A 14006-nucleotide genomic window follows, 5' to 3' on the forward strand; every position below is an offset into this window, starting at 1 on the left:
TTTCTCTGTATGAACCACAGAGTTATATATAAGTTCTTAACTAAAAAATAAAAACAAAAATAAGTTGTCTAAAAAATATTTTTTTAAATAAAATAACAAAAATCGATTTTAATGAATGAGGTGAGTTTATTAGAATGCTCAATCTGGATATCGGTGAGCTAAAGAATGTCAAACAAATTTTTATTCTCTTAGTTTATTTTTTGTAACTACAATTTTGACGATTGTAATAATCATAAATTGTGCCATTGGGCCACGACATATATATGTTGTATACTGACGTAACAGTACTAATTCCACAAATTATACACAGAATAGTTCTCATTATGTAAGGAAATCGAGCGTATACCATAATCACGAGAAACTACCCCAAGGGAAATTATGAGTTAGGAAACTTTTTGCTTATTTGTTACATGTGTTGCAATTCCATAAACAATCGTATAATAATATGATCTACTTATATCTATGGGGAGACTTATATCAAAGTGTCAGTGACAAAAAGAAAGGAGTATAATATAATTAATACAAAGATCGTCTTACATTAATTTACACATTTATGAATTTTAATTAATGATTATGTCTTTTAAGGGATTCTATTTTCAAGCTTATGTTGAAAGGTTTTCAGGTAGCAAAAACTAACCCACAGTACATGCTCATAAAAAATCACAGCCACATTCTCAAATACAGAGACACACCCATTCACAGATATCATACACTCACGCATTCACACGATTTTAGTTTTTAACACTAAACTTAAAAAAATAACATTAATTTTAAAACAAAATGCAAAGAAGTAACATTTACCTAATTTGTAAATAACCATAAACAGTTATGTGGGAATTCGATTATAAATATTTAAATTGTTTGAATAAACTGAAAAATATCTTATACATTTATAATATATTTTCTTATACCAAAGTCAAAACTACATTTATATATAGTGTAGATAGAATCTGAAGATAAAGGTGTAGTTAAAATAACTCCGCCGCTGAAGTATAAACTAAGTTTATATTGAAGTGAGATAAAGTTCCACGTTCTTGGTTATATGTTCTATAACATATGTTTGCAATGCTCTGCGATCTATTATTTTGGTAACAAAGTGAGTTCTACGCTTCAAGATAACTTTTTTTTTCAATATACAAAAAAGAGTGCGACTTTACATGCATTACAATCTAGTATGTACAATAATTATGGCCAGTTATATTTTGTTGACGTAATTATTTACAATACTAATGAATAGCTTACTTAAACTTAGGCACTTAATGTTTAATAACAGTCTTTGTATTCTGTAATGATTTGACACTATCTTCATGTGTGCGAGATACCGCAATGGCACTTGTATTCATCACACTTGGTTTATTAACTCAAAAGGTTTAGTTCTTTTTAGGCGTCCCATACCAGTTGTGTCAAAAAGTTGGATTCCCTCAGCATTCACCTGGCTATGTAGTCTGTTTAAGTGAGCTTAGGCAAACTAATAGAACTAATCTCAAAATAATGAAGGTACATTTACGGACAACTGTCTCCTTAATAATCTCTTTGTCGTAGGCGCGACGAACAGTCCCTTGTGCAGAGGCGGTTTTAACAAGGAATCAGTCACCCACGTGGTCGTACCGTGGGTGTGGTTTGTTAGAGTCACAATACTATATTTACACATATCTTATTATCACAATACTACATCTACACTAATATTATAAAGAGGAAAACTTTGTTTGTTTGATTGTAATGAATAGGCTCATAAACTACTGGACCGATTTTAAAAATTCTTTCACCATTCGAAACCTACATTAACCACGAGTAATATAGGCTATATTTAATTTTGAACAAAAATAGGGTTCCGTAAGATATTAGGGTTTTTCGGACACAAGGTGTAAAAAATCAACCAAAAAAAGTTACTTATTCTAAGTAATTGTAGATCTTATAAATATCTACAAAAAAGTCCGCGACACACTATACTTATCTATGTCGAGTGAGGCACAATAACCATAAATGATATACATGGCAAAACGACATTTTGCCAGTTCAGCTAGTTAATTATAAACTTAACAATTAAAGCCAGTTGACAAGTTGAATAAATAGTGAAATTTATTAGAACATCCAAACAATCGCCACCAAACTTAACTCGCCACTGTTTTTTTTCATTGTCCTCCAACGCATACACTAGTAACATTTTATACCATTAAGTTATTGCTGTCAAAGTCGCCTCGATACGATGTGAAGGTCTCAACAATTAGTTACAATTAATTATTTGTCATATGTGTGTACGTATAGGTAAAGAAAACTTTATTTTGTACTTACATTGTTCAGCAGAAGCTAACTTCATGGTTTCAGCCTGTCCAGGAATTTTCTCTGAGCTCCAAAGCACCCTAACTATCTGATGATATGCAACTGTCATCAGGAGTAGGGGAATGCTGTTAATAAAAAATAAAATTTTTAAGGTCATAATATAAATTATTAATCATTTACAAAATTCTTGACCTACAATAAAATTGATAAATATAAATCTTAAATCATTTAATGAGTTCGCTCCTGTGGCACCTTTAATACCTGTGGTACCTTTAATGCTGGCAGCATTTCCTCGCAATATTGCGAAACTTATTCGCAGACCGTGTGATGTTTTAAATTTAAACTTTAAATTATGATATAGTCACTGCAATGTCACTTAAAATCTTTGGTAACTTGTTTCGGGAATATATATATTTTTTATTTTTTTATTAACACTTCGTTGCATTAAGGCCCAAGGCCCTCCTTATCATTTAATTTTTTTTTAACATAATTAAATGATAAGGAGGGCCTGGCTGCCTTATCGCTTTTAAGCGAATTTTTCCAGGCAACCACTGTGAGTAAAGGAAAAAAAAGTATTAAAGCATATTAGGTAGGCAGGAATTGCAAACATATTACATATACAATAAGAAGAAAAAAACTTAGCAGGAACAAAAAAAATAAACTAAACTGATACGGGATACACAAAAAATACTATTTTTGTAAGAATCGCAAGTAAAGTACTGAGCGCAGTGATTTTAATTAAAATTTAATTTATTAAATGAATTAAGAGCAAGTCCAAAGTCTTAAAATTGCATCTTCTTGTAAGCGTAAGTAGCCTTTCTGTCGCTTCTGTCACTAAGATCCGGACTATCATAAAAGTAGATGCTCTAGTGAGCAAAACTTACGGTAAACATTTTCGTTTCCGCTCTCGGCAAAGTTTACCTTACCACCTCTAAGTTATAAAGCACTTACAACTTGAGTTTGAATTGTATAATGCATTTCGCTAGGAAAGCAAAGCTTGTCACAATACAATCAGTTTCTCGGTTCTAGTTAGAGGATACAATCTCGTATCTTTGTTGGCACAGCGGCATATTAAACTAAACACTAATTCAGAACTATGGAATATTATTTCGTTACACAAACTTTGTATGAAAAAGGGCCGTTCATACAAATATACGTTCGAAGAAGGTTGATCGGTTTGGTGATGGTAGCTCATCCTGTAGACCGGAGACCTGTAGAGGGCGCGAGAGCGCAACAGGACAATAAGTCATGCGTTTTCGTGCCTGCAGCGGACGTTCATCGATTAATTAGATGTTATCACGTCAAAAAACGTCACTTGGTCAATAAATTTATATTTTATTTGAAATTGGTCGGTGTTACAGAATGGTTTTGGCCCTGGCTATCGCATACAATGTTGGCCTTCGCCATCACACATATCCCCTATACTCTAAATTAAATTATTATTATTTTTAATTTAATTTTTTTAATTAGTAGGCAGTGATGCCAGCTAAAGAATAAAATTAAGTTATTTAATTTAATTCGATATATTGTTCGTAATATTGAAATATTTCTTATTTATGTTTAGGTGAGTTAGTAAATATCTAGATTTACGTTTTTGTAGGTAAAACTTAAAAATACGTAGTGTTTCATTTTTTTGCCCTTCAAATTTGTCCCTTTTTCGATGGAGAATTTTTTTTGTAGCAACACTTATGAAATGTTAGAATTCTACGGAATTAAAAATCAGAGTATAGATGCAAAGGAACCGAGTTCTTGGACAACACTGGCGTTCCTCACCACCAACTGTAAGTCCCGTCTTGTGAAATAATGTTGGGTAAAGTATACTCATAAACTAATAATGACGTATTAAACTTTCTAAGAAGAAAGTATAGCTAAATAATGTAGCTTAAGATACAATTGTAATTTAAATTTTAATTTTAATTGTAAAAATTAAAATACCGATTTGTAAACTCTCCCGGACTTCCCCTAGATGCCATACAAGCTGTAATAAAAAATTGTAAATATATAAATATACTTACGTATATATGAAAACAACTTTTGTGATGTGCCAAACTAGGTCGCTGGTGTACGACCAAGTTGCCGTGCATTGAACTAAATACTCCAGGTCGAAGCGCAGAGGAACCAGCTTCACAGTAGTAAGCACCACCAACTCTGGCGCATCTGTTGAATTCGTTATAAGAAATATATCAGCAAGACTTAATAAGCATCTAGATGCATTTAAGCATAGACAAAAAACAGTGGTGCTACTCCCTATCTAGGTCTGGGCCTCAGATTTCTGTAGGTGATCAATATCTTGTGCCTGACTCATATCGACTTTTAGGTATAAAGCGGTTTTTTCATGATCTTTTCTTTCAGCGAATGTTAAATGCGTACTTAGAAGAAAAAGCAGTTATACAGTGTAGAAATTAATATTGATTGTAATTCTTGAGACACCAAAAATAGTTCAGTTTTCTTAAAGTTTAATATTCAATTGCAATAAAAATATATATATTACAAAATAGCGTAAGTTTTAGTAGCTTATATCTAAATTTATTGGGACGGCTAATGGCGACGCCTCGCTTATATATACTTACATATTAAGTTTCTCGTGTAAATAAAATACATTTTTGTAATGAGAAATCGAGTTCATAAAACATTATATACGAGATAAATAATTATTATCTCGTATATAATGTTTAAAGAATTCTATTTCTCATAATAGTTTCGTAGTGCAAAGAAAGGTCATTACTGTCAACAAATACATAATATTATGTTTTATATAGCCAAGTTAATGTATGCATACATACCGATTTCATTAAAAAAACCAGCTCAATTAATAAAAGTCATATATAAATTCGAGAATGTATCCAGGAATTATATTAATCTCTGCCTAATTAACAAACACTGCAATAAACCCCTATTTGCATACCCCACACAATAGCTGGTCGGCAATGCACTCGCAAACCCTCTGGCCATCTCCTTCTCATATATATTTCAAAATTATAGAACAGAAGAAATGGGGCAGGAAGCACACAGATCCAAATCCAAAAAGGCAGTTTAATAAAACATTATTTAATACTTACTAAACGTTAATGAGATAGTCCAAATTAGAAAAATGGCGGTCTTCGCTCGGCTGATTGTTGACTTGAATTTGAGCGGGAAGCAAATGGCGTACCAGCGGTCAAACGAGATAAATGTCAATGTCAAAACTGACACTGTCACCGATACTGACTGAAACAGAAAAGGGATAACTCTATATATTTATAAGCTTATTAATATGGTCTGACAAACTTGGTTTAGATGTGCTGATTGCTTGCTCGCACCTATAAATTTTTCGTCTACCTACACATCAATCGCAGCTAATAGTCTAAAATAATAATAAAAAAACAATATTATAAATGATTTGTTTGCATCATTGAAAACGCTTGCGGTTCTCAGTTATATAAACAAATATAAATAGATAGTTAGTTGTAATAAGAGCATTCATTAGCAGAACGACGAGAAGGAACTTCATCTATGTCACATACTACATATTCATATAGAATAGATCCAGTAATCTTAACTTTAGGAAATGCAATATTTATTCATGCTTCATTTATTTTCTGTCAGTTTTCACAATTGTACAAAATAAATAATTTTTATTTCAATATTTTTTTTAAATTCATTGAAAATGTTCAATCCAAAATCAAACCTATGTTTAAATTGCTGTCACTAGCAACACTGATTTTGAGTGGAGCCTATCTTGGGGTGACACTTATAGACACAGAACAAAACAAAATGTTTAGTAATTATTTATTTAAATAAATTCTAAAAACGTGTACAAAATATATTGTGATATGTTTAAAATACGTATCGCAATACAGCGAGAAAATGCTGGTTTTTTAATAAAGCATTCAAGGTACGCTGCCACAGGGACCAACATTTTTAAATTGATTTTATTTCTTGTTATTAATTTCAATTATTTTTATTATAATAATACGTTAAGAAATTTGTAAATACTGTATATTTATTTATTATTATTTATTTATTTTTATTCATTAACACTTCGTTACAATATAAAAAAAATTGATCATAATTAAATGGTAAGAGCGATTTTATCCAGGCAACTACTGTGAGTAAAGGAAAAAAATGTATTAAATTACATAAGGTATAAGTGCAATATTAAGAAGTGCAAAAATACATATTATATTATATAAAATAAAAAGAAAAAAAAAATAACAGGAACAAAAAAAATAAACAAAACTGATACAGAATACATAAAAAACAAAAAGTAAAAACTGCACATGAATTAATCTTATTTAAATGTTATAGGTAGGTTTTAGTAAACAATTCAGTACTTAAACTTAACAACTATTATTTAAGACACTACAGAGATTACAATATATAAAATAGATTTTTTCAAAGACAGGTTATTTAACGTTCTACGCCCCTATTTATATAACTTTTTATGAATTGCCGACCGTCGGCCCTAATTTCCTTCGAAACTTTTAACTTGATTCAAAGAATCTATAATAAATCTCGAAGTGGCATTTGAAATAAATGTATGGCTCATTTGTATAACGAACTATGCCAGGGAAATATTTTAAATTTCTTATTTCTAAAAAGAATACATTTTGTGTTTTGGTAACGTATAAACTTAAATTTACCAATCCCTAAGTATCAAGTCAGAAATATATTCAACTGTATGAATCCAGGACAGACTATAAATAGATAAAAAGATAAATCACTACCTTATTTGGGCTAGTTGGAAGGATTTCCCGCTTTCTCTCAAAGTGGCAAAGACTTGAGATAATCCCAGCACCTTGAACCTTTAAGTCCTTAAAACCTTGTCTTTGGTTCAAAGGTCCTGTACTTATTTATGTACTTATCTATTCACTATATATATGTTAGGGTACATCTGTAGGGCTTCGGGGTTTGCTAAGTTCTTACATTTCACACTCTCATAAATTATTTAGTTGTCTAGTGCAGCTTGCTTATGATACATAACATTTAAATTTAAATACTATATGTTACAAGTATTAATTTATTAACTGTTAATTGAAAGTCAAGAGTTAATATAGAACTTATTAGCGGTGGTGCTATTTCAGATTTCACTCAATTAAATGAATTATCAAATTCGCGGATGTACTTACGTCAAGTCAGGTCTATTATTCATAGTAAAACAGCATCAAAAGAATTTGCTAGTCAAAAATAATGCATTGAAAATATTGGACCAACCTACGCAAATTCCATTTGCATTATTATTTATATACAACATGAGTAAATAGGTTATTCTTAGTCTGGCCTACACCGTAAAAACTGTTACAATAAAACCAAAAAAAATATTATATGGACAGTGTCATTTTTTAAGCCAGTTTCCTTACTATGTTTCCTCCACCGTTTAGTCCGGTCAATTTAGACCAAAAAATGAGAGTGAAGTTACATAAAGTCCCAACAAGGTGAATTTCAGGGAAATTGTTCAAAATATTATTATAAACAATGTCTAGAAGTTCCCCATCATTCCCCTGTAAGGAAAAAAATTAATTCATGGTCAAAGGCGATTTTCAGCAAAACGGTAAGTTTTATCATAAAAGTACCTTAGACAAAAATTGTAGATCATAAAATTATCTATAAAAATGTATCAATACTTTTTTTCTTACGAGCCACCTTTCGACAATAGCTTTATTTTGTCCTCATATTTTTCAATCTGAGATTGTGGATTAATTACTGGGTTCGGGCGTTAAACTAGAAGTTAGGAAATAACAAACAGTGCTACAGTTACAAACTACATAATCGTGTCTGCCACGCGCTATCGAACATTCTAAATTTGAATTCCCACTTAACTACCTAACCCTTAAATAACTGTACTCGTACACTTCATAATAACGACATGTCTCAATTAACTGAACAAATGGGTGGCTGAAAGCTATTATTGCCTGCAGATTGAGTGTAAATGTTATATCACCATTCATGTGTTCCGCTAATCTCGATAGTATGACCTTTATTTAAATACGTTCTTAATTTGAGAAGCATTTTAGTCCATTGAAAAGTTACATTTGGGGTTGCGTTTTTTAGAGGACGCAATTTTATTTTTTTGATGTGTAGGGGGGGGGGGTCAGTGTAAAGCTTAAACCTGCGTAAAACCAAGTTTGTGGGGTCGCCACCCTTGTCCCACGGCCGACATCTTGAATAAATAGTTTAAGAGATATATCGTAAATACCATTTCAACCCCTATTTTCTAAAAAATGTAACATTTCAATGGACTATTTACTGTATCGACAAGTGAACAATAAATAGACAGTTACAAAACCTAAGCATATTTTGTACTGCATTTTTTTCCGGCATGTTCCAATGTTATTTACTTCGGATCAAAGCCTTTTTGAAAAAAAATTATTCGCATTTTGTACTTTTTATAGCATTTTCAAGTCTATTGTTTCAAAGCAATTTACACTTAAACGATTACATTTGTAAATCCCAGCATTCATGCTAGAAATTCCACTGTAGATCTAGTATATAGATAGGTATGTTTCAAACGCATTCAATTTCCCTTTGCCAAAGGATGCAGTTTAGGATAATTACACTACAGCATCAGAGATATGAGCTTCACCCATTTCAACAACGTTGGGAAACCCATTACGACCATCAGATAAGCCTTTGAAGTGATAAACATAGCTTTTACATTCGACTGGTTTTAATATACATGAAAATACAAATAACATAAATTATGACATAAATTAAGGGATGCAACGGGTGCACTTATCGCTAACAAACGATCTCTTCCAGGCAACCTTAGTAAGGGAAAAAAGTACAAATACCAGAAAAGAATAAAATTTACTACTCCATTTAGGTATCTGATTAATTAATTTAACGTTTAAGGTAATTAGAGATCTTTGTAGATTATGTTTGTCTGTAGGTTTTATAAAGTTACTTTTTATAAATCATTATCTTTTTTTTTATATATAAGGGGGGCAAACGGGCAGGAGGCTCACCTGATCTTAAGTGCCCATGGACACACTCAATTCCAACTATTCTATGTATAGTTTAGTACAATTCGTAAAATTTCATCTCAATAAGACCATCATAAATGTAGATGAAGTCTATTTTTTAAAGAATAAGTAAAAATATTACCTGGAAATAAAGCAGAGTCTTGCACAAGGCAGCACCTAGAAACCAAGTTTCCGTCACATCCCATAGAACTGTCGCGGGTAAACAGAAGAGTATCACCATAAAATCCGCTACAGCCAAATTCACTAAGAAATAATTGGTCACTGTCCTCATAGAATGATTTCTATACACTGCCACGCATACAAGCGCATTCCCAACCAATCCGATCACGAAAACCGCTGTGTGCGTTGCTATCAATACCCATTCGTATGTGTGCGGATATATATATTCATTCAACATAGTTACATACTCTTCTCGTGATAGATTACAAAACTCTGGGGCTCCTACGCATTCTTCGGTTAGATTTCTCTTCTCCTCAACTTCTTTTGCTATTCTTTTAACTCTTGAGTGCGTTTGATCTTTTGCGACTCTCTTAAATAATTCTTTATATTCAAATTCTGGTGTTACATCTTTAGTATCTATTTGTACGTTACTTTCTTTAACATTGCTAAGTAAATGTATAGTTTCTATATCTATTTCTTTGAGATCATTTTCAATTACATTATTTTTATATGCATCACATCTATTCGTTATAATTATCATAACTATTACAATAAGACAATTCATTTTGTACTCTTTGAAGGCAACTTTTCGGAATTAATGTTTTACGCCATATTATATCTGTAACAAACGAGATTTGGTATTATTGTAATATCGATATAGATATGTTTACTATTTCTGGAAACGTTGATCATTAATTAAACTATAAACTAAAAAAGAACATTGACAATGTTAAGTTTATTTAAGTACAAGCACATTATTATTTATGTAAGCCCTCTGGGCTATCGAGAGGCTAATCTGATGTTAAGTCGCCCTATTGACACTCACATTGAGAGGGCTTGCAAGTTCGTCGGTGGCCTTTTAACAAATACTATGCTATTTTCTTGGACTATATCGGAAAATATATTATATATATTGGAAATATATCGGTTAGCATCTGGTTTTTGCCTTAAAAATACGCTCATTTGTGGAACGACGGACATCGATGCTGTAAGAATTTCGTATTTGGCCTCGACCTCCAAATATCAAACTCAGCGATACGTAGTTATCCTGATTAAAATTTTAGACGATATTTGGACCTAATTCGTGTGTACTACTATAGTCGCGTAGAATAAAGAAAAACGGAGTATGACTAGGCCATAAAAACAGATACGGGGCGAGAATACGTTTATGTAGAGTTTTATACGTTTGTATAGATTAGATTTTGATGGAAACAGATGAGCGTCTCCTGAGAAAAACTTATTACAATTGCAAATCTTAACAGGCACCAAAATAACCGTCAAAATGGCGACGCTTTCCCTTCCAACACGCGCATTACGTCACTAATCTCCCTTAATGATATAACACTTTGTAGTAAGTTCTTTGATCATTTAGCTTTACATAGTGATAAATTAATTTTGGATATGGAAGATAGATTCGAAACTTCACTCCAAACTGTTTTCCCCGATTTTTTATTAAGTTTTTGGATTGCCTTCGTAAGGGAGCAAATTTGAAGACTTGTATATTCACGTCAAACGTTTTGTGGTATTTTTTGTTTCTTAAAAGGCAAATGATTAGCCTTCTGTGCATGACGCATGTAGTCAACTCTTGAGTCTAATTTAACAGCTCATCGTGATATTTTACTTCAATGAAATACAAGATCCGTCAGTGCCGTAAATTGACCTCAGGTTTAAGTCAAGCCAATTAGCACTGACATTAAAAAACGTAGACTTATAAATGTGAATTACATAACTCCCGTATTTGCTTTCAAAAAAGGACACCAGACTAAAAATAAAATGGATATCTCGTTTAGAATGAACAGCTGAGCTATTTTCCCTTCATGTTTAAATTCAGAAAACTTATAAAATACAATTTATTTTACAGAACAAAGTTAGAGTCCACGCGAACTTACTTTTGTGTTTATCGAATGTATCTGTTCATTTATTTTTTTCATATATTTATAGACGTTTGTGTCTAGTAAAATTACGTGCCACTCTCATAACTGGAGTCGTAGGCTCGATCCCCAACTGGGCACCAATGGACGTACAGTCTATGTGCACGTTGATACAGTAAAAAAAACATCGTGAAAAACCGTAATGCCTTAGACCTAATAATTCGACAGTGTGTGTCAGGCACAGACACCAAGTAGGTTATTATAAATGATTGTATAGCCATTGTTATATTCTATTTATTACCTAATCGCCTTAATGGAATGAGATATGACAGCGGAGGTTTTCTCAAGAAATATGATTCTATCTGTACCATAAATGCAAGGAAAACTTAAAGGAAATTTGAGAGAATAATTAATGATAGGGCAATGTCTTCATTAGAGGAATATTAATTGCCATTTAATTAAACGACATTCGACGTTAATTAAGTCACACGTGCTAACATAAATTATAGCGGTATTATTATTAAATAATTTCGGTAGTGGGCTGATCGGTTTTAGAAAAAGCATTGTTGGGTGCCTTTCTCAAACCTGTGTAGGTACGCTAACTAGCTACGTACGTAATTCGCTGTTTTGCTGATGATTTTTTTTCTCTATTTTAAGTACCAACATTCTTTGTAATTTTATTTTATTATCTTATCTTGTTTATGTTTTTAATTGTATTTTTTTAATTCCTATTTTTAGCACAACTTATTTATTTATTTTTTTATTGTAGTACATATTAGATATAAGATTTTATAAATTTACCAGTAGATTTCATAATAAGTATGATGTTGTAGACTTAATAAAAAAATAAAATAAAATAGCGATAGATTTTGTGTGTAATGTGTGTTCCCATAGAAATAAGTTTAACAACCTTTTAGTAGAGGACTGAGAAAGGATGAGAAAAAGGTCTTTTTACCAAGGCCCATTTATTCACATAGATTCCTGTATGTTTAGGACAAATTTGCCCCAACAAAATATACCTCCCCTCCCCACCCTTCCTTCATCATTTAAGTCTGTTAATAATTGTAACCCAGAGGCCCCTGCCCCATGTTTGCCCCACCTACCCTTATTTGGGACCCACATATTTGTGCTTCCAGTGTTTAAAACCGTGCAATGGACAGATTTTTAATAAATTAGATTAAAGTTTGAATAACATTTGGTTTACAGAAAACAATTCAATCAAAATCTAACACTTATATTGAACTCGAAGAGCTCATGAACTGCCTGTAATTCAGTAACGCAACTTAACCTTCTCAATTACCGGAGATATTTCGTTACAGACTTGGAAAGACTAATTAAACTATAGGAGTTTCTATATTTAGAGTTGAGCTTATTGGGGTGCTTAGCGTGGTTGAAGATTAAGAATTTGACAATAAATAAGTCAGAAAACTCATGCACGTCATTAAAAGTCCTGCGTGTTTTTTTTTATAGACCAGGGAGCAAACGGGCAGGAGGCTCACCTGATGTTAAGTAATACCGACGCCCATGGACACTCAATGCCAGAGGGCTCGCGATTGCGTTGCTAGCCTTTTAAGAATTGTGTGTAATGCGGTCACGAATTGCTCTCGACTGGAGCATATTACCCACTCGAAACATAAATTTCGTAGACATTTTTAAAACCTGAAAATAGCCAATTTTCTAATCATTACTCACTACAATAAGTATTGCATTTCCACAAATTATCATATTTAAAACTACTGCTGACAAGTCATCTTGGATAAAAATATTTTCAAGGCCGCAGATATTTACGAATGTTTCTGATTGCTTTATGTATTACTAATAGGCCCAGACAAGATGTTTGGTTTTAGATGTAAACATTGGTTTTATAAATACATTATTATGGTTTGAAATATTTGCGCAGTTAATGTCTAGTTTAAATCATGATCTTACATATGTTGCGAATAAGTGTTAACTTAGTTAAACGATAGGTCGTGACCTCAAGTCCTGTCATCAAAGTTTTTTATTGGTTCAATATTCTGCGGATTTCCTCTTTGATAGTTCTCATGTTTAGGTATTCGTGAACTTTGTTTTTGGTTATGTACCATGGTACTTTTGCAACTGCTCTTAGGATTTTGTTCTGTTGTCGCTGGAGTATGTTTATATTGGTATCACTTGCGTTGCCCCATAGTTGGAGGCCATATATGCAAATGGGCTTTAGGATGACTTTATATATAAGAAGTTTGTTATTTAAAGAAAGTCTCGAGTTTCTTCCGAGCATACAGTAAAGGCTGTTGTACTTGAGTTGTAGCTCTTGCTTTTTACATTTGATGTGGTGCCTCCACATTAATCCACGAAAAATGTGTAAGACAAGATATCTTACATGGGCGCTGAGGGACCAAACTTTTAATTCAATTTTGTTTAATAATTTTTAATTGTTATTATGTTTAATTTTTAATTTAATTGTTTATTTCGGAAGGTTCCATACTATGTTAGTAATTACAACCCAATCACAGTGTTAGTAGGTTTACATTATTTTCATACCCGAATCATTCCGCATGAAAGGGCAGAATAGTGATTGAGGTAACGGCAATCGACTCGGTCCGCGATCATTTTGACTAAGTGTTAAATTTGTAAATATGGTATATTTGTGTGTTGGAAATACATAAATTATTAATTAAAAAAAAAAAAACATTAAAACAGTCGTAAAAGTGCTTTAGATAAAAGCACAAACAAAGTAAAAAACACATTTATCGCC

The 14006-nt window shown here is 32.1% G+C and overlaps 1 protein-coding gene across 1 annotated transcript in view; it reads right to left on the bottom strand.

Annotated features, from left to right (window-relative positions):
- The window catches only part of LOC110993446 (orexin/Hypocretin receptor type 1), a 50072-nt gene that overhangs the window by 5422 nt on the left and 30644 nt on the right, over positions 1-14006 (bottom strand). Inside the window, exons 2-5 of the mRNA XM_045632735.1 lie at positions 9364-10020; positions 5340-5487; positions 4296-4437; positions 2293-2405 (exon numbers count right to left, since the gene is read on the bottom strand). Of these exons, the coding sequence (XP_045488691.1) occupies positions 2293-2405; positions 4296-4437; positions 5340-5487; positions 9364-9966 (1006 nt within the window). The 5' untranslated portion in view covers positions 9967-10020. The remainder of the gene's footprint in view (positions 1-2292; positions 2406-4295; positions 4438-5339; positions 5488-9363; positions 10021-14006) is intronic.

Source organism: Pieris rapae, chromosome 20 (assembly GCF_905147795.1).
Source record: "Pieris rapae chromosome 20, ilPieRapa1.1, whole genome shotgun sequence".
Classification (NCBI taxonomy): Eukaryota; Metazoa; Arthropoda; class Insecta; order Lepidoptera; family Pieridae; genus Pieris; species Pieris rapae.